General features: G+C 49.0%; 1 protein-coding gene across 3 annotated transcripts in view; it reads right to left on the bottom strand.

Annotated features, from left to right (window-relative positions):
- The window catches only part of TTLL6 (tubulin tyrosine ligase like 6), a 533,521-nt gene that overhangs the window by 197,805 nt on the left and 316,926 nt on the right, over positions 1–18,790 (bottom strand). For all 3 annotated transcript variants that reach the window (XM_078641428.1, XM_078641430.1, XM_078641429.1), the window contains one exon: positions 6,160–6,385. In XM_078641428.1, the coding sequence (XP_078497554.1) occupies positions 6,160–6,385 (226 nt within the window). The remainder of the gene's footprint in view (positions 1–6,159; positions 6,386–18,790) is intronic.

Genomic DNA, 18,790 nt, shown 5'->3' with positions numbered 1-18,790 from the left:
AAGAAAAATGTGAGTAAGCTAACGGACCATTTCCTTCGACTCAACCACACTCCCAATGACCTACGCTGGACAATCATAGAACATTTTCCAGACACGGTGGAAGATAATGAGAGGAGACTCCTAGTCAATGAACAACGGTGGATCTACCGACTTTCATCACATAAAAACGGCCTCAATTATGGCATCCCGTGGAACTCCCTCACCTCCTAATCCCTTTTGTGACCCCTGTCACGATGCAACCCTCCCCACGAGCCCCCCTGTACCTTGGTGTCCAACACCTGCAGAATGGCCTGGCTCTGACACTCCCATCACCTACATGTAACCTCTGAGTGCAGTTACTGATGGTGACCACCCACTGCCATCTGGCACCTGACACCGGCACAGCGCCTGGCTTAGCCATAGCCTGCTCAAATCCTAGACAGCATTACCAACCATCACTAATAAGAGGCATATTGATAATTTTCTCCCTGTGCCCCGAACTGATACTAACGCCTATTGGTGTGTAAGCAACTCCCCCTGCGGCCATCTTCAGCCAACAGGTTCATCCCACTCCTGATACCGGCACAACGCCGGGGCTTGACAGTGTCTTACACATATCCCAGATACCTTTCGTAGGCTTTGTCGCGCAACATTGCCATTGGGGCCATTCCTCTCTCCATGTACTATTGCGTGCAGACATGAGGCCACCGTCCCACATTCTCCACGGAAGAAGCTACATGTATACAACAGAGCGGTTCACCACCGCGCATGCGTGAACAACACATATGCCGACACATCGCCGGGGCATGACTATGTTTTACTCTTATCTCAGATAGTTCCACTAATCAGAGGCTTTAGCGCGCAAGATTGCAAATTAAAATTATTCGGGCACATCCCCCATGGAAGGAACAATTTGCATATAACAGAGCGGGACTCCGCCGCGCATGCGCCTACAACTCAGCCTGTCTCCCTCTCGTGCATACGCCCACCCCCAGCGCCTGTGCGAGTTTCCTCTCTATCACTTCTCACCACAGGTGCTGGCCATTTACATGCCTATAAAAAATAGACCGCAAACGGCAGTCGGGTTCCGGAGGGCGAGGAGGGCACACAGGTATCCCGCAAGTCCTGACCGAGACTGTCGTGAGTATGCAGGTCCACCGACACTACGTCCTGGTAAGCGTTTCTTCTCCCATACAGGTCCCTAACTGCCAGTGGGCACACGTTTGTATCCCAGGGTCATTTCCTTAACCTACCCACTCCTGGAAGCATCGCGGACAAATCGTTAGCGTGAGAACTTTGTCCTTACGCCCTTTCTTCACATAATGTGTGTGAATTTACCCGTGTTCTAGAACCACCACTACCCATAGAATCCGGGTATTACCACGAACAGTACCACCAGTACTGTTTCACTTTTTGCCGTCAGTAGCGCCCTTCCCCCCACGCTGCACCCTATAAAACGGCAACCTTTTAAATTGACTTGTGCTACATGCTAACGTCTCATTCGCCTATATGTCATGTATGTGTCTCCTTTGTTGTATATCCAGGTATGCCTGAGGAGGGAATCCCCTTCTTACACTTCGAGCACCTTAGTGAGTGCGACACATAGTCCACAACACTCACTTAATTGTTTTTTAATTTGCACCACACTTAAAAATACGGTCCTGAGGAAAGCCAGATTTAAGAGAAGGCACTGGCTGAAACATGTCGACCCACGTTGGATGTAGGAGGCCGTAATTCGCCACCGTGACATCCCCACCGCCTTGTTTTTAACCGCTGACAGGAGCCCATTTGTTAAAATTTAATTAGCCCTCGGGTATTGGGACCCCTGTCAAGCCGTTTTAATCCCACTTCACTTTTCACAACACTGCACTCTCAGTAAGAATACCTGCTCCGCTGTAATCAGGCGTCGAAGCACACTCGGGACACATTAGGTGTCACTGGGTGAGCCCGATGATGAAGCATGCCACCAACTAGGTTGGTGGGTGAGGGCTTCATGAAGACACCCTATAGGTGCCAATGTACATGTCATAGCGTTCTGACACACAAGTCACGAATAGCTAGTCCTTGTTGATACATATATAGATACCCCTGGGGATACGGACTAGCTTTCTAGTCCTCTCTCTCCCTCTTGATACGCAAGTAAAGAGGGGCAATAGCATCAACCACTACCCTGCTGAAGCAGGTAGAATATGCAGCCGGCATATAGTAATAGAGGCCTTTTACGTGGCTTACATAGGAACAGAAGAGCGCCCGACCGGGCAGCACGAAACCAGAAGGAGGAACAACCACCGTATAGACTCGTCAACAGTAATTAATGACCACTGCCATCAGAAGAACTGTCCCACAGGCGTGGTACTAACCAGAGTAGGTCACTCTGAAAGGAGAGGCCAAAAACACCAAGTTAACGGATGGTGGAAAGAGTCTTAAAAGCCAAGACCAACACTCCAAAAGACACACACAGTGTCGAACACCAAAAAGGGAACAAATGACCATTGAAAAACACTCCAGGAAGTGGAAGAAAGGAGGACCTATAGGAACTTGCAACCACCTAAAAAGGGCTCCCCCATACATGGATATATTGGTCCAACTTGCAACCATGACAAGAGGTGGCAACGTAGGAAGAGGAAACCAAGGAAACCGGTATCTTCAGGCCCAGGGAAATAAGCAAGGCTATATAATAGCGTACAAGTAGCCCACATGTAGTATGTATACCCCGGACAATCGGGGACACCTCTTAGGGTAAAAAGCCAGGTCAAAAAGAATGCAGCAAGAAACCGAACCCCTGAACAAAGTTCCAGGCCGGAATGACGTTACCGAGCTGAACTACCGGATGAAAGCCACAAGCAGAGGACACAGCAACCTGCGAAACACGGTCACAGAAGTCCAACAGGCAATCGAAAGCAAAATGCATCCAAGAGAGGCTAACAAAAGGGTAAACACACTTGACCACATGTAAGAAAGACGTAAGGCACACTGCTCATGTTAAACACAGACCACATCTAGAGGCTCACCGCCTATGTTAAACACATAGCGCATCTAATGGATGCGTAAATGAAAAAGTACCACAGAACACAGGCCTAAATGGATCTAAGCGGGAGGCTGAAAGCCCGCCAGCAGCCGGTGAACTGCAGACTCGACATGAGCATCAAAGAGCAAAACCCATCAAAGGGTAAATCAACCAGACGTTCCCGGATATTTTCAGGGAAGACACTGTCTCGCAACCAAGCGTGATGCCTTAAGGCAACAGAAGTCACCATGGCTCGGCCCAAAGAATATGCAGTATCTAAGGTTGAACGGATTGTGAATTCGGCCATGTCGCGGCCATCCCGAATGGAGTGAAGAAGATCAGCGCAGGCACCTTCGGAGGTGGCAGTAAGCAAAGACTCTGAAGAGTCCCACAGGGCAGAAGTAGCCCGAGCCAAAACACACACGGCATTTAAAGACCAGAGGGCTGCACTAGTGGATGCAAAGACATTCCTACCCCGGATGCAAGCCACCTGGACTCCCAAGAGGGAGGAAGTGAATAAAGGGGGCAGAGAAGGAAAGGCAGTCTGTAACACAAACCCCTGCGCATCAGGGTGCCCAAAAAGACAGACCGGATCATGCAGAGTTGGGTGGTGGCGGTGTAAACTGAGCGCGCCACCGGATCACCTGAACAAGGGCAGACCCAGGTACCCAAGAGGGCCTCATAGAGGGATGCCTCAAAAGGCAAAAGTGGCTCCACATTGCAGGACCCACGGTGGAGGACCTCCAGAAAGGGGTCCTCGGACAAGGGGGAAGTGGGGGTTTGCATATTTAAGATGTGGGTGGCCGTAGAGACCACTCTCAAAAAAGTCACACCAGCTTCAGTAGCCCTCCGTGGAGGGGAAAAGAGCTCATCAGTGGGGGAGGGTTGTAGGCTGACCCTCCCAAGACACTGAGGGTGCACCCAATGCCCCACAGAAGGGAGCCCCATGTAAGAATGAGGATCCTGGCGGGGCTCTTGGGAGGCGAACAGACTACCGGATCTGGGAGCTCCTGAGGGGGCTCCACAAATTCCAAGGGGGGCACTGGTAGCACTAGCTCCGGCGACGCCGGGCGGGAGGGCGGCACCGAACCATCTCCAGAGGCCTCTATAGAAGAATCCAGAACTCGGCGTTGACACGGCGTCGAAACGACACGTGTCGACGCCGATTGTGCCTTGTCAGACTCCGACTCGCCAGCCTCCTGCGTCTAGTCGGCACCGTCCGGCACCGAAACTATAACAAGCTCCACCGCTAAAGAAGAAGAGGACGCCAGGGCGGGCGAGGCAATCTTCCGGCGCCGCTCCGGCACCAGCTCCGCCTCATTCAGAGCAGGCTCCGATTCCGGAGAAAGGAGCGGAGGCGGAGGGTGTGCTCAAGTCAGGGCTATAGCACTGGCAACCACCTGCGGCGCCAGAGGCAGCCCCGCGGGGCTATGCAGCGCGGCAGAGGTGCCATGGGACGTAGAGGGGGACCCAGGAGGGCCGCGCCCTAATGACACCACATTTCTGACGTTCCTGGGAGGCAAGGGCTCAATTGGCACCGGGGACGAACATGCCGGCGAGTCCGGAGACCCCACAAGAGACGGAGGGTCCGAGAAAGCCCCAGGAACAGGAGGGGACTCAAGGGAGGTTGCAAGGCTGTAGCATAGGCCTCCATTTGGGCCCGAGTCGCCCCCACACCCGGAAAGGGCGGATAGAGGGGGGCGACCGTCGGGAGCGCACGTCTGGAAAGTTCCGGGAAGCAGAGCCCCTGACAACAGCAGAAGGCGAGGTCAAAGACCTAGGCAACGAGCGCCTTGACTTACCAAGTGGAGAACGACGGGCCCAGACCCCAGAGGGTGATCGACAGCGGAACCGGTTTACAGTAGAGGGACCTGCAGCCGGGGGGCGAGACGACTCCGACCGGGACAGCCGTGCCGAGAGAAGCTTCATACAGCGCTCCCGCCGAGACTTCGGTTTCAGACATTGACAGGCTTCGCACTCCGTGGAGTCATGGTGCTCGTCCAGACATCACATACAAATAAGATGCGGGTCGGTCGCGGACATCTGCTGCGAACAGGAATTACAAGATTTGAAGCCCGAAGGCATCGCACACTGTTCCTGATGCGAAGCGCCGAAAATTAAGGCCCGAAAACAGTTCAGAGGAACTCACTGGGGATCCGCATTGCATGCCGAAAAGAAGGAAACTGACATCAGTGCACCGGGAGGGACCTATTTGACCCCGCTGACTTCACCTACGAGGACGACGTCAGGGTGGGGTCGTGTGGCGCCGCCCCCGGCACGTAGAGGTGCTGCTGCAAAAAATTTCCGGATCCAGTCTCACGCCTGGGGATATACTACGTTAAGGAATCTGCAGCTAGATGTCTCAATCAGATATGCTGCTTTTGGCCATTTTTGAGAATTCTTGGATGCTATTAAGAGCAGTTAGACAAGGCAACGGAGAGATAAATTAATGTAAGTATGGGGGGCAAATTCAAAAAGGTAAATTATACAAATGTATATTTACTCGGGTGCAAATCTGCTCCTGCATCTAGGTGTGACCCTTCACTATTTTGCTGTTCTCCATTTCCAAGTGGAGATTTACATTTAGGTGTAGGCTTTGATGTCTACATCACCAGCCCATCACAAGAGGGGATGGAGCTTCTTACAACATAATTTTCAAGTGTTAAGGTATTACTAGTAACTTTTCATCTGTAGGTGGAAATCTCCCGATGGGAAAGTAGTCACATTTTGTACAGTTTTTTTCTTTTTTCTTTAATGTATAATATAAATGAGAAATAATTCAACATATTTACTATTAACAGCACTCTTGTATACCTCAAGTCTAAAAGATAGTCTCAATATCTAATTAAATAAGCCCAGTTCACATTTTATTGATAGTACTTTCACCTAACTATACAAAATCAATTTAAATCTGAGGAATAATCCTATTGTCGAACAATGTGCCCTACGAGAAAATCTGAAGGACAACTACTATATAATGTGCCCCCGAGGGGCGATATGTCCAAATTTGAGGGATATCTTGGCTATCGAAGATATTACTATGCAAGCCTTCCATCTTAACGAAATTTGGCCATCACACATGACACTAGTATTTTTTGGGGAAATACATTTTTGTGCCTACACAGAGTCATCAAAGGGTGACAGGCTCTGGGTTCCCTTAGTTGTGGACTCACCTCCAGTAGCCAGGGTCTTAGCTTCCTGTCCAGAAGAATGTCGAAGCCCAAGATCTCGAAGCAAGCACTGCCTGCACTGTGGGAGGGGAAGCAAGAGGTATAGTTGTGTTTGATGATCGGGTGAGCGGCGATCAGAGTTTTTATGATGACATCTTCAATGTCTTCCCAGATCTGCGCTGTGTTGTAGCCGTGGTTCTGCAGGTACTTGTTGATCGTTGAGAGTTTTCTAGAGACAAAAACATCAGATTGGAGAATGTCCCTCCCAGTAGGTACTTAATAGGATGCAGGATTAGTACTATTAACAATAACATTGAGCAATCAACATTCACACCAGAAACCGATTTATGTGTGAAATGGGTTCCATTCTTAATCAAATCAGCAATATAAATGTCATCAACCTTGAAAAACTAGGACAAAATTCAATTTCAGAATTGAAAGCTCTAGACTCTCGGGCTGTCAACCCACTGATTTATTTAATTGACTATATCATATTACAGAGGAATTATTCCCACCAGATTGGAAAAGAGAGATAGAAGAAAGAATATCCCTCCCCCACCCAACCACCAAGACTGCTAACTGGCGCACGAAGTCCAGTTCAATTCAATAGGCTGGCTTCAGGGGGCTGATGGCGAAGGGGCTCCCAATCCTAAAAATTCCGTTATCCAAGTTTAAATGTCAAGGTGAATGTCCATGTTCACACTGGCATCAAAACGGTTTGGCAGGCCGACTGGAGAGAGTCACATTTAAGAGAACTTAGTTTGTTCATCACTCCTTATTTGAACATTATATTCTTGACACAGGCTTTGGGAGGCGTGATAATAACTTTTATTTTTTTAATCTAGTGATACTCACAATAGTATGCTATTTCTAAGTTCTATACCTGACAGATGCATCTATAACTCAATATCCTGCTACTCAGTTTACTGAACTTGAAAGGATGCAAGACCGAGTCAGCCTTGCCTCGACAGGAATCCATGGGCTGCAGATCACTGCATGTCTCTGCGGGGAGCATTTACTTTACTAAGATATCCTGACAGTTCCTGTGCAAGGAGGGAAAATATGCCATTGTGGGTCATATCCAGGGTTTATCTCCACTTCTGCCCCCACCCCAGGCGTCCTGACAGTAAATGTGCAGTCTCTCTAGGACACATCCAGGATCCATCCCTCTCGCCCCGAGGAAAGCAGCCTCCAACAACAAAAGCTGCCTCTAACTTTAAAGGGGATCCTATTTGCTTCAATAATGTCACATACTCATAGTGAGGTAGATATGGTGCCTTTGTGGGGGTCAGCAAGGTATTTTCTTAAGGGAGGTGGTAGACATCTGCAGCTGGGTAGACAACAGCTTTTGAAAGACTATCAACTAGGTGGTTTCCTCACAAGAAGCGGATGAGGTCACCCTTCAAGATCCTATGGGCATCCTTTAGACAGTAGCCAGAAGGGGATGAGGTCCCCCTTCAAGACCCTTTGGGCATCCTTCAGACAGTAGCCAGAAGCGGATGAGGTCACCCTTCAAGAACCTTTGGGCATCCTTCAGACAGTAGCCAGAGGCTCTCTAAGTGCACATCACCAGACTCACCTTTGTGTCTTTGGAGATTGGAGCCCCCCAAAGAGGAGTCAAATACCACACAAAGAAAGAAAAACCTGAACCAAAAAGCAGAAGATACCATGCTTCACATAGCTTAGGATCTACATCGCAACAGTATACTAATTCTGGAATATACTAGGATAGTTAACTCGGGAGAATGGCGGAGACTCTAAGCAACTGAATGTCTGTCCACTGGTGAAAAGCCTTACTTTGCATTCCATGATAAAGTTTCAACCCTGACTGAAAATACCCCATTGCCACAACTTCGGGTTGTCTCTCTATAGGCCCTCAAGATAATGTCAGTGGTATATGTGAATCTCTACTGGTAGTTAAACGCCAAACAAGCAGAGTGAAAATTGTTTCAAGGACCAAACATTGCCAAACCACTCCTATCGGTGCCCATTTTTGTTCTCAGCAGCTGATAAAGGTAACGGAGTGTTCTGACCTTTTGTGATTCTGCACAACAAATAGCAACCTGCAAGAACCTTTCCTGAAGGTTCCTATTGTTAATGAGCCCATTTCAGCTACTCTAAGCCATGTTCACATTCCTCAACCTTAATGAATGTATTGGGTTGTTCCTTGAGGTCATTGCTGTCCAAAAAAGCAACTCTACTGCCATAGCTATCTGCAAAGTGGGATTAGTACACAGTGAGGCTTAAGAATGACTATGTGGGTTTGGGTGGCAACAGACACCCAGTGTCTCCTCTGACAACCGCAGGTTCAAAGAGAAGTTTTCAGGTGACACGATGGGAAAGAGCCGCACTCTCTCCACTATGCCATCTCTACCTACTCTTTGAAGGAGGTTAGAAAGTATCTCACTCCCCCTTCATCTTTTCCAAATGCCACAAGGATGTCAGCCATATCTACTCTGGTGTAGCAGGTCGCCACAAAGTACTCAATGGAAGGCCTGGGGATCATAACGGCAAAGATGTAGTTGACCTCACTGCTCATCTTCAAAACAGTGGAAGGACCAGTCGATCTCTCTTAAAATGCTCTCTTATAATGCTCCAGGTTTTGTAGGCTTGATTAAAATAGCCTCTTTCCCTCCTGGCAGATGGGTGGACTGGTCTTCTGATTATACCACCCTTTTATCTGTTTTTGGCTAGCCTGAATATTGGTCCATGTTTTAATCATGCGCTTAGCCCTTTTATTCCTCAGGACTAGCCAGCCCATAATCCGTCATGAGTGGGTTTCTTTCTCCTTTCTTAACTAAAGAGTAGGAGGGGTACCAGAGAGGGTGGCCAAAAAGGAGTTCAAAGGGACTGAAGCCAATTCCTGGAGAGAAGTCCGACTGGTAGCAAATGTCAAGCATGGCAAGCAGTAGTCCCGCTTTCTCTGTGAGTGCTGCTCCAAAGTACACGTCACGTGACAAGAATGTGCAGCAGAAGTAGCTGGAGTGCTCACCTCAGGTCTGTGCATGGTAATATAAACAAGCATTGGCAATGCCAATCGCTCTCGCCATATTGATGAGTTTAGTGGTGTAGTTATTAATAAAGTAAAGTATTATAATGCTAATGTTATGTGGAGTAGAAAGGAACAGAAATGTTTTTAAAGTATAGCTTAATGTTTTCTTTAAAATATTTGTTAGCGCTTCTTTTTTTACTGTTTTTTTGCAAGATTCGCTCATTATGAATACCTCCCCCAAGCCTTTAGGGACCCCGGGTCATAATGCAGCGCCCCGGTGAAGGGAGGCGTTATATCCATTGGCAACGACATTGTTTGTTCAGCGATGGAGCAAACAGGTGGCGCTGACATTTCACCTTATGAAAAGACATTGCACGACGTAGAAGTTGTTCAAACTGTTTGCACGATTGTCACAGTTTATGTAATAGGCAACAGAGTAAACTAATTTTACCTTTACATGAGTCTCATCTTTCATGTTTGGAAGGGGAAGAGCCCATTATTATTATTTTTTTTTTTTTAAACCTTTATTTAGAAACAGGGTGCACACAGCTATTCAGCCGAACATCCCGGAGGCACGGCAGCAGGATTAGAGACCAGGACTGTTTCAGTACACCCAAATCTTGCGCAGGATGAATGAGGTTAATTTAAAAGTTTTAAAACAGGATATTGACCGTTAGAAGGAACGAATTTCAATATAATAACAAAAAAGAGCAGAAAACGAGAAAGAAAGGAGGGATCAGTCACAGAATCTAGATCATAGAAAACAATCAGGCGTGTGAGTAAGCAAACACAACATATCTATCGGCATCTTTGAGGCGGGCAGTCAGCATACACATGCAATCAAACCCTAAGCACACCCGGCTATTGCCCGTACACGGGGAGGCATAACGAAGAACACTTATAAGCGAAGCCCACGGTCCAACGTCAAGAATTCAAAAGCAGATAATTTACTGTACCGATCCCAGAACCCAAAAAGAGAGAAAAGAAACAAACTATCCAGTTAAACCAATGAAGAAAAAAGAGGCCATAGAAACAAGAAACGGAAAAACAATAATACCCCATCCTCCCTCCACCCTGCACCTCTGCAGATGGCCATGGCCTACCCCCCTAGCAGTGTGCCTGTCGCCCAGTGTCAAAAAACCCGAAATATAGCAAGAAAAGGGAAATATATAAAGATAGAAAAAGGAAAAAAGAAAATAAAAAAAGACGGAGGAGGAGAAAAATCACAATTGCGCTCGGTCCCCTTACCCCCCCCCCCTGTGACGCACAGCCCCAGTCCTAAGCCTAGCGATTCTATAAGCAAGTTATTTAAAATAAAACCCAGGGAAGGCGTCCGACACCGCCCCACCACAACAAAATGGCGGATCCCCCGATCTTCATGCACCCCTAAAGTCGAGATCTACAGCAGTCTCACCCTTGACCCCTTTGAGTGTTCACAGTGAGTACAGCCAACTGCACCAGCACGTATCCCGTAAAAGTCCCAGCCAGTCTGTGAACCTGCATAAGGAGTCCGATCAAGAACCGCAGTCCGTCACGATCCACAGCCGCCATGACACCAGCCGTCTTCCAGCCAAAATACGACCATGTCGAGCTCAAACTCTGGGCAAAGTCAAAACAATCGAAGAACGTTCGCAGCATCCGCCGGGTTGCATTAGCCGTAGGCTCAGGAGAAGAGAAAACCAGAAACACGTTTGTGGACGGATGCGCCGATAATGGTGGGCGTCTCTCCGGGACAATAGGATCACTAGCACGTTGTGTTCCAGGCGACAATTGCGAGGTTGCGATATGAAGGGAGTCTCGATTCGTAGGTGCCGGGAATAGCGTAGACAAAACAGCCAGCTTAGGGGCATCAGGCAGGTCAGGGTCCTTGCGCGATCGGGCAGTTTCGATGGCATCCGTGATCGTCTTCTGGAGGGTAGAGACCATGAAGGATCGTAGCTCCTTAATGGCGGCCATCAAGGTCCTCAAAGACGGCTCTTCATCACCCCGCACCGCCTCCACACAGTCAGCTCCAGACATGTAAATTCAGAGCACCCGATTCTCCCGGGGGACCGAAGTGCGGGTCGGGCAGGCGGGGAGTGAAGGCTCACCTCAGAGCAGTGACGGGGCCTCTCGGTCGGCAGCACCAACCCGGCGGGCCGGCCAACCTCCGGGAAGGGAACCCCCGACCTCTCAGCCACCTTCAGGATACGCACACCCCCGCAGTGTGTAGAGGACCTCAGGCACCTCACCAACATAGGGCTGGGAAATCCTCCAGGTTAATCGTCCGGACCGCGTCTGGGGTATCCAGCCGCCTCTGATGCACCGCAACCCGGCTGGGTCATTAAGCGAGGTCCCGGCTTACAGGCGACTCCAGGCCAAGATCTTTCACATGACACAACTCCGCCAATCAGGGTGGGAAAGTTCTCGGGACCACACCGCCAGTGTCAGCAAAGATTACCCCGCACGGGGGTGAGGCGCGAAAGCAGGATATATTTCAGGATATTCAAGCAATAGGCGGAGGTCATCGGAGCCGAGGGCTTATGCGGCCATCTTCGTTCGTTGCTAGGCTCCTCCGAAGAGCCCATTATTAGCATCGCAATGAGCATTGGATGGTAAAAGTGGAATGTTTTTTCTTCGTTGAAGAACATAAAGTGACCTTGAGCAAACTCTGCCTGCTCCCCCCTTTTTTTGACGAGCAGCAAACACCAATCGTCTCATTTGTACATTGGTGCAAAATGGTAAGTACTAGTGAACAATCTCCGATGTGAGTAGGTTGTGTTATGAGGTTTTCATTTACGTTACGAAATCAAAGCAGTGTTATGCACACTTTCCCAGGCTATATAAAGCTACTGTGCAGAATCAATTTTTTCCCTTTTTTAAAATAAAAACTGGCTTTGGTAAAGGTGAGACGAACCAGCGCTTGGATACTCTAAAGATGTGGGTCTCCTCTGCTGAACCCTGCGAGAAGTCTTGCCAGAAACTTAACACGTTTTGTCTAATTAACAAAATATTTGTTTTTACATACGGAAGAGGTGGTCCCCACAACGGGTTTTGTGAGACACAAACCGAGCATGTTACCTTTAATTACAGCTCAGCATTTAGAGGGAGAAATAGTCGTATGTATGTATGTAGGTGTACTTGTAAAGCGCAATCCTGTCACCCAAAGGGCATCCTGGCGCTTGAACTTCGGTCAACAACACTTTTCACTGCTCAGACATTTCTAGGAAAGAGGTGCGTTTTAAAGCTTTCCTGAACGGAAAGTAATCCCTGTGGCTTCTCAAAGAGAGTGGCAGGGAGTTCCAAAGTTTGGCCGCTGCAACATTAAATGAGCGGCCACCCATTCTGACTCTCTGAAACCTCGGGACCACAAGCAGTTGTGCCGAAGAAGAGCGGAGGGGCCGCGAGGCAGAGTACCAGGCAAACATATTCTGCAAAAGCACTGGACCCTGTCGATGTACCGCCTTAAACACCAGGCACGCCGCCTTATACACTACACGCAGGTGCACCGGTAGCCAGTGTAGATCTCTTAAAGCTAGAGTAGAAGAGCTAAAGCTAGGGCGGGAAAGAGCCAACTTGGCGGCCATATTCTGCACCCGTTGTAACTTCCCCAGCAGATTTTTTGGAGCCTCCAGAAGTAGCGCATTACAATAGTCTAAACGACTTAGTATGGTCCCGTGAACTACTTCCGGCCTGGCCTGAGCGGGGAGAAGGGGCAGAACTTTACGCAGCATGCGTAGCAGCATCATGCACGTAGAGATGGTTTTGTTGACGTGCATATCAAGCTGTAGATTTGGGCCGAAGATCACCCCCAAGTTACGAGCTGACTCCGCCGCCGACACTGGCTCGGGAAAAGTCGCAGGCCAAAAGTTCTCTGGGAGTACCCGCGGGATCCGGTACATGGAGCAGTGGAGCACCTCCGTCTTTGTGCTGTTAAATTAAAGGGAATTGGCCCGCAGCCAGTCCGCTGTGGCTGCCATACAGCAGTGGAAAGTCTCCAACGGGACCGCATTATTTCCTTCCAGGGAAAAAACCAGCTGGGTGTCATCAGCGTAATTAAAAGCCGAGACACCAAAAGATTTTATAAGCTGGACCAGAGGGCGAAGGTACAAATTAAAAAGTATAGGGCTGATGACCGAGCCCTGTGGGACCCCCTGCCCTACTTTCCGTGGCTCCGATCGAAATGGAGGTAGCGAGACCAACTGCTGCCGGCTGCTAAGATAGGATACCAGCCAGTATCTTGCTCCCTCTGTGACCCCGCACTCCTCAAGCCTCCCGATGAGGGTCCGATGGCAAACCGTGTCGAACGCGGCCGACATGTCGAGCAGCACTAAGAAGGCTGCCCGACCACTGTCGACACGCGAACGAAGATTGTCCAGTACGGTTACCAGTGCAGATTCCGTCCCGTGACCAGGACGGAAGCCAAACTGTGACTCATCGAACCATCCGATTTCCTCCAGGAAGCCTGAGAGTGAACGGGTCACCCATTTTTCCATGATCTTAATAGGAAAAGGGAGCAAGGAAATTGGTCTGTAATTGGAAAGACAGGCAGGATCCAGCGTTGGTTTCTTAAGCAGAGGAGACACTACAGCTAACTTCCAGCACTCGGGAACACTAGCCAGATCCAAGGACTGGAGGCAGATGGAATATAAAGGCTGGAAAAGTTCCGCCTGAAATGCCTTCCAGAATTTGGGAGGCAGTGGATCGAGTGGAGAACCCGATGATACCGTGTGTGCCATGCTGCAAAATTCCTCAAAGGAAGGACTAGGAAAGGATCTTAGTTGGGGTCGACTGGAAGAAATTTCCGGAGCTCCCGAACTAAGAACCAGGGCACTCGGCTGGGGTCGACTGGATGACCCGTCCGGAGCTCCCAGACCAGGGCCAGGGACAACCGGCCGGGGTCGACTGGACAGGCTAGCCGGAGCTCCCAAGCCGAGAGCGCCCAAGCTAAGAGCTGGATCACTCGACTGGGGTTGACTGGGTAAACCGTCCGGAGCTCCCAGACCAGGGCCAGAGACAACCGGCCGGGGTCGACTGGACGGGCTAACAGGAGCTCCCAGGCCGAGAGCAGGAGGCAAAGAGTTTTTTAAGCCATCTAAGATTTTAGCAGTTTTTTCCTCAAAAGCACCCGCCAGGGAGTCACACAGGGCCTGTGACGCAACGACCATGTTGGCCACGCACACGGGATGGGACAAGTCCCTGACGATTTTGAACAGGGCATGAGACTTATTAGGCGCCTGGTTCAGAGTGGTTTCCAGAAAAGCCGCTTTAGCCAACTTAATCTGCGCCTTGTAGCCCTGCAGTGCCAGCCTGAACGAGGCCCTTGCTGAGGTCGAGTACTGCTTCCTCCAAGCTCTCTCAGCGCGTTTGCAGCTCAATTTCAGCTGCCGCAGCTCCTCCATATACCAGGGGCAAGCCCGGTTCAGTCTGCCTCGAGACTTACGAAGGGGCGCAACCTTGTCTAGCGTGTTAGTAATAGACCGGCACAAAGTAAGATAACTTTCCTCCACCGAGTTACTCAAGCAGAAGTTATCTGGTAGTAGAGAAAGCGACGAAGATGAACTTAATAGCCGGGACCAAGGTCTGCCCAGTTTAGCCTGTCCGACACCAACTTCCCCCGAAAGATGGACCCCTATGCGGAGGGAGAAGGCAACCAGTGAGTGGTCGGTCCAGTATTGACATAGGATGTCATTGACCACTACTAATTGTGCGTCAGCGAAGACCAGATCCAAGGCATGACCCCCTCTGTGAGTCGCTGATCGAACCAGTTGCTGCAACTGAATGTCATCAAGAGCTTGGCAGAGTGTCGTAAACGTACCATCCAGCGGACCACCCTGCCATAGGTTGAAGTCCCCTAGGACCAGCAGCTTAGAGTGGGTATTAGACAGGTCATATATCAGGTCGATGAAATCTGATAGGGAAGATACAGAGCCCGGCGGACGATAACACAGCACGCCTGTAAGCAGTGTTCCCTCAGGATCTTTAATAGAGAATCCCATCAGCTCAAAGCCCGGGACCTCCCCAATTTTAAATTGGAGGAGCCCCAGCGTTTCTCTGTAAATGACACCAATTCCACCGCCTCTGCTCTTCAGCCGAGGAGTATGAATGATTTTGAAGCCTGGGGGGCAGGCCAGGCCCAATTCAACCAGGCAGTCCTCGCGAGTCCAGGTTTCAGTTAAGAATAAAACCTCCAGTCCCGAGGACTCAATAAGGAAGGCAATCTCTGTGTGGTGCTTGCAAAGCGACCGAACGTTAAGCAGTCCGCAAGACAGAGAGCGAGGCAGAGGTAAAGCAGTGGCCTTCTGAGTCGAGGACGCCTGGCTCGATCGCAGTTCCAACAGGGCAGCCCGAGAGTATACTAAGCGAGGGGAGTGCGGAAGGCCAGAGGAAGAGGCCCGATGCGCGCCCATAGCTCGAACGGGCGCAAACGGGCTTACCTCTGGCGCACCTCTGGCGCGCCTACGTCGCGCCCGCTGCGCGTGACCGCTGCGCGCTTGGTCAGCCATTCTTTTATGGTATTAGACCGAGCGGAAGTCCGCCTCCTGCGTCCCTTGACCTTATCAAGATGGCGCCCGAAGTGCTCCCAGCCTTCACCCCCGGACCCGCTAATCTGTCTGTAACCCGCCGAATGCGGGTGTAAACCAATTAGGGTGCGAGTAAGCCTGTCCAATTCCCCGGCCTATGGAGCCGACACCAGGTAAGCAGCGCGAATTTAGCGAGCTCTAACAGCTCTGTGGCGCGATGACCAGCAGCGCGAGTAAGTTTCTAAAATAAGCACAATTAAAATGTTACAGCAGCAAAGAGAACGCAGGCCAATAGTTCTAACCTGTCTGCGCCCTCGGTGGCTTAAATAAGCTCACCAAGTGCGGAAGTCCGCCTCCTGCGTCCCTTGACCTTATCAAGATAGTCAAAGTTGTTTTTGCAGTAAAGACTTTTCCACTGTCATAATGGGAAAATAAATGATTTTCCAAACATTTCAACGTTGATAACGTGTAAAAATCCTGAACTTGTCTCCATTGAGGGTGGAATACAAATTCTTTCTCTCCCACGACTGGCCTCATAACAAAGATTAACTGGTAGCTGCCGGGGCAGCTCTGATTTTATCGTGCTCGCAAAAATTAGCATCGAAAGCAAATTACTCAAAGGTTAAAAATGAGTAGCGATTTTTATATTTTATACTTGTACATTAATTGTGTAAGGCACCTTGTGTCCTTCTCAGAAGACATTTATGCTTCAGAGGCAGCAGCTTCTAAAATAACAAGTCTCTGCAGGGGCGCTCAACATCCTGTGATTCTGGTCAAATCACCTAATCTCCCCGTGCCCAACAAAATGCAAGCGTCCATCTGTAATCAAACTGGTGGTCATGTAAAGTGCTCTGATACCTTCAAGTTGAGCTTGCACTATATAAAACTCCCCCCAAAAAATAAACAGGACAGGTGCTGTTTGTGTTTAGATACCATTTTGTTGGTTTGAGGTGACTGCCAGGGGATGTTGAAGCTGGCTAAACCTGCATAATAATCAAATATCTGATGCTATGGCAAAGTTCCTGATCACCCTCTCAGCTTGGGCTTCCTTTGCAACTTCCATGAACAAGATTGCAGACACTTTCTTAGTAAATGCCAAGTACATGAAAAACTCCCATACTTCATTGACTGTGGACAATTAGTTTCGACTGCACAAGTCCTATTAACGCAATCCATGAGTAGCTGCAAAAACTGCTCCCTTTCAATCAGCCACCTTCACTTTATCTGCCAATAAGTCTTCAAACAGCAGAAATATGGTGCAGATCCCAGTGGTCCAGGACCGCCAACTTTGGTATATTCTGAGCTAAATAAACTACCTCTGCTTCAAGTTTTTGTTGGGTGTTCTGGGGTGCTGTGGAATGTACTAGGAATGAGGAATCTTGGGGTGAGTCCAAAAGGGAGGGTTCTAGTATCAGCAGTTCCTGCCTCCTGGGGGAGGCCAGTGGTTGAGAGAATAAAACAACCAAAACCTTACCCGGCTATTTCCATTTAGGTTTCTAAACATGGAGCTAGTCAGACTGTTCTTCACCTGGGAGCTTCTTTTCCAAGGGCAGTGATTGAGGAGAACTTAATATGGGTGTAACTGCTGCATCCACACCACTCTTGAGATATTCTCCCTAATCAATAAAAACATATCTGGTTCTATAGCAGAGTGCCCCCATCACTCAGCTTTATGTGCCACTGTTGGGATCAGGTCCATCGCCAACACAGCTCATGAACGAGTCACTGGCCAGCCGTCCTCTAAGAACGAGGCACTCACAAACACGTCACTAGGTCAGGAGTCACTGACTACATGCGGATTCCATCCCCTGCACTTTACTGTGTCCCTCAGTGCAGCACGGACCTCGATGCACATGCGCAGTTGCTGCGGTTTTTGTTTAGTGTTTGGATTCCGTCTCAACTATAATGACCAGAGCTGCACATGCTCTCACAGTAAATGCATACTCGACGAACAACACTCAGAAATAACCCATTCCCACTGCGGCTTTATACAATAAAATTTACTGCGTGCAGCATTGTTCAGATTCAAGCTGTAAAATCTTATGGCTCTCAGAAGCCCTAAGCCTAAATTGAAATGTGACTTAGAAGAAAGCACTCCAAAAAACAAAGCATAAAGCCACAACATGCTTTACTCTGTTATTATTAATGACACATACTGAGCACTCCACAAATCATCCAAGCCCTGCAGATCACAGTTCAAGATTACCTGGAATTTGGATAGGAGGTAAACACCGGGCTCTTGCCAAACTGATGACTCCCTCACAAACCCCGGGAGGAGGATTATACAGTCACGGCCGTCTGACTGTCAATGCGCACAATGTGTGGACTATGCCGTAAGGGTGAAACTGTTGAATCCAGCAGCAAGGAACCAATGCGAGAGGACTGCAAATTTCAGCATGCTTGTTGGTAAAGGGGGCAGACTCGCAGTTTATCAGGCTTGGGAGGAGTATTATCAGAGGCAGATTTTGAGCACGCATGCGTACGATATAAAGCATCACGCACATGCGAGAGTCTGGACAAGTCAGGCAAAAAAGAGTTCAAATTCAATGAGCCAATAAGAGGAGAATACAAGCATTTACAAATGCAATAGGACTCGTATTTACGCGAGACCTATTGCATTATAAACAAAAGTGCAGGCGTTGAATAAGGTACGAACGGAAGTGGATAGGGGGTGGTGATGGGCAGAGAACTTACGGACTGCGGAAGGAACGGGGGAAGGCAGGGGAAGAAAAGAGTTTTAAAAGTAAAGGGACAGATAGCTATGTAAGGAGAAAAATTATGACATGGAAGTCAGGAGGCAGGATTAAGTTGCTGAAAATCAATCAGATTGCAGCATTTAGAATTTCGGCCAATCAAAAAGATAGGCGGAAAGTGGACAGAGCTTCCTCTCGACGAGACAGCGCATGCGCTGCGTACGCGAGACCTAAAAAGGCACAACCTCGTGCAGCAAATTTACAGGTAACCTTTCAATTGTTGATTGCTGTATTCCGGTATTAGAATTGTCAGAATTAGCTGAGGTGTAGACGCCCCAATTGATTTACAGGGGAATAGCTTTTATGTGCAGCATAAAAGAAATAATAACATATTTAAAGAGCATGGAAATAATATTTCTTCTTTGCTAAGAAAACCTACTCCTTCA

The sequence above is a fragment of the Lissotriton helveticus genome, chromosome 5_1, assembly GCF_964261635.1.
Source record: "Lissotriton helveticus chromosome 5_1, aLisHel1.1, whole genome shotgun sequence".
NCBI lineage: Eukaryota > Metazoa > Chordata > Amphibia > Caudata > Salamandridae > Lissotriton > Lissotriton helveticus.
Note: the sequence above shows the minus strand (reverse complement) of the source record. Positions and strands in the feature narration are given on the sequence as shown.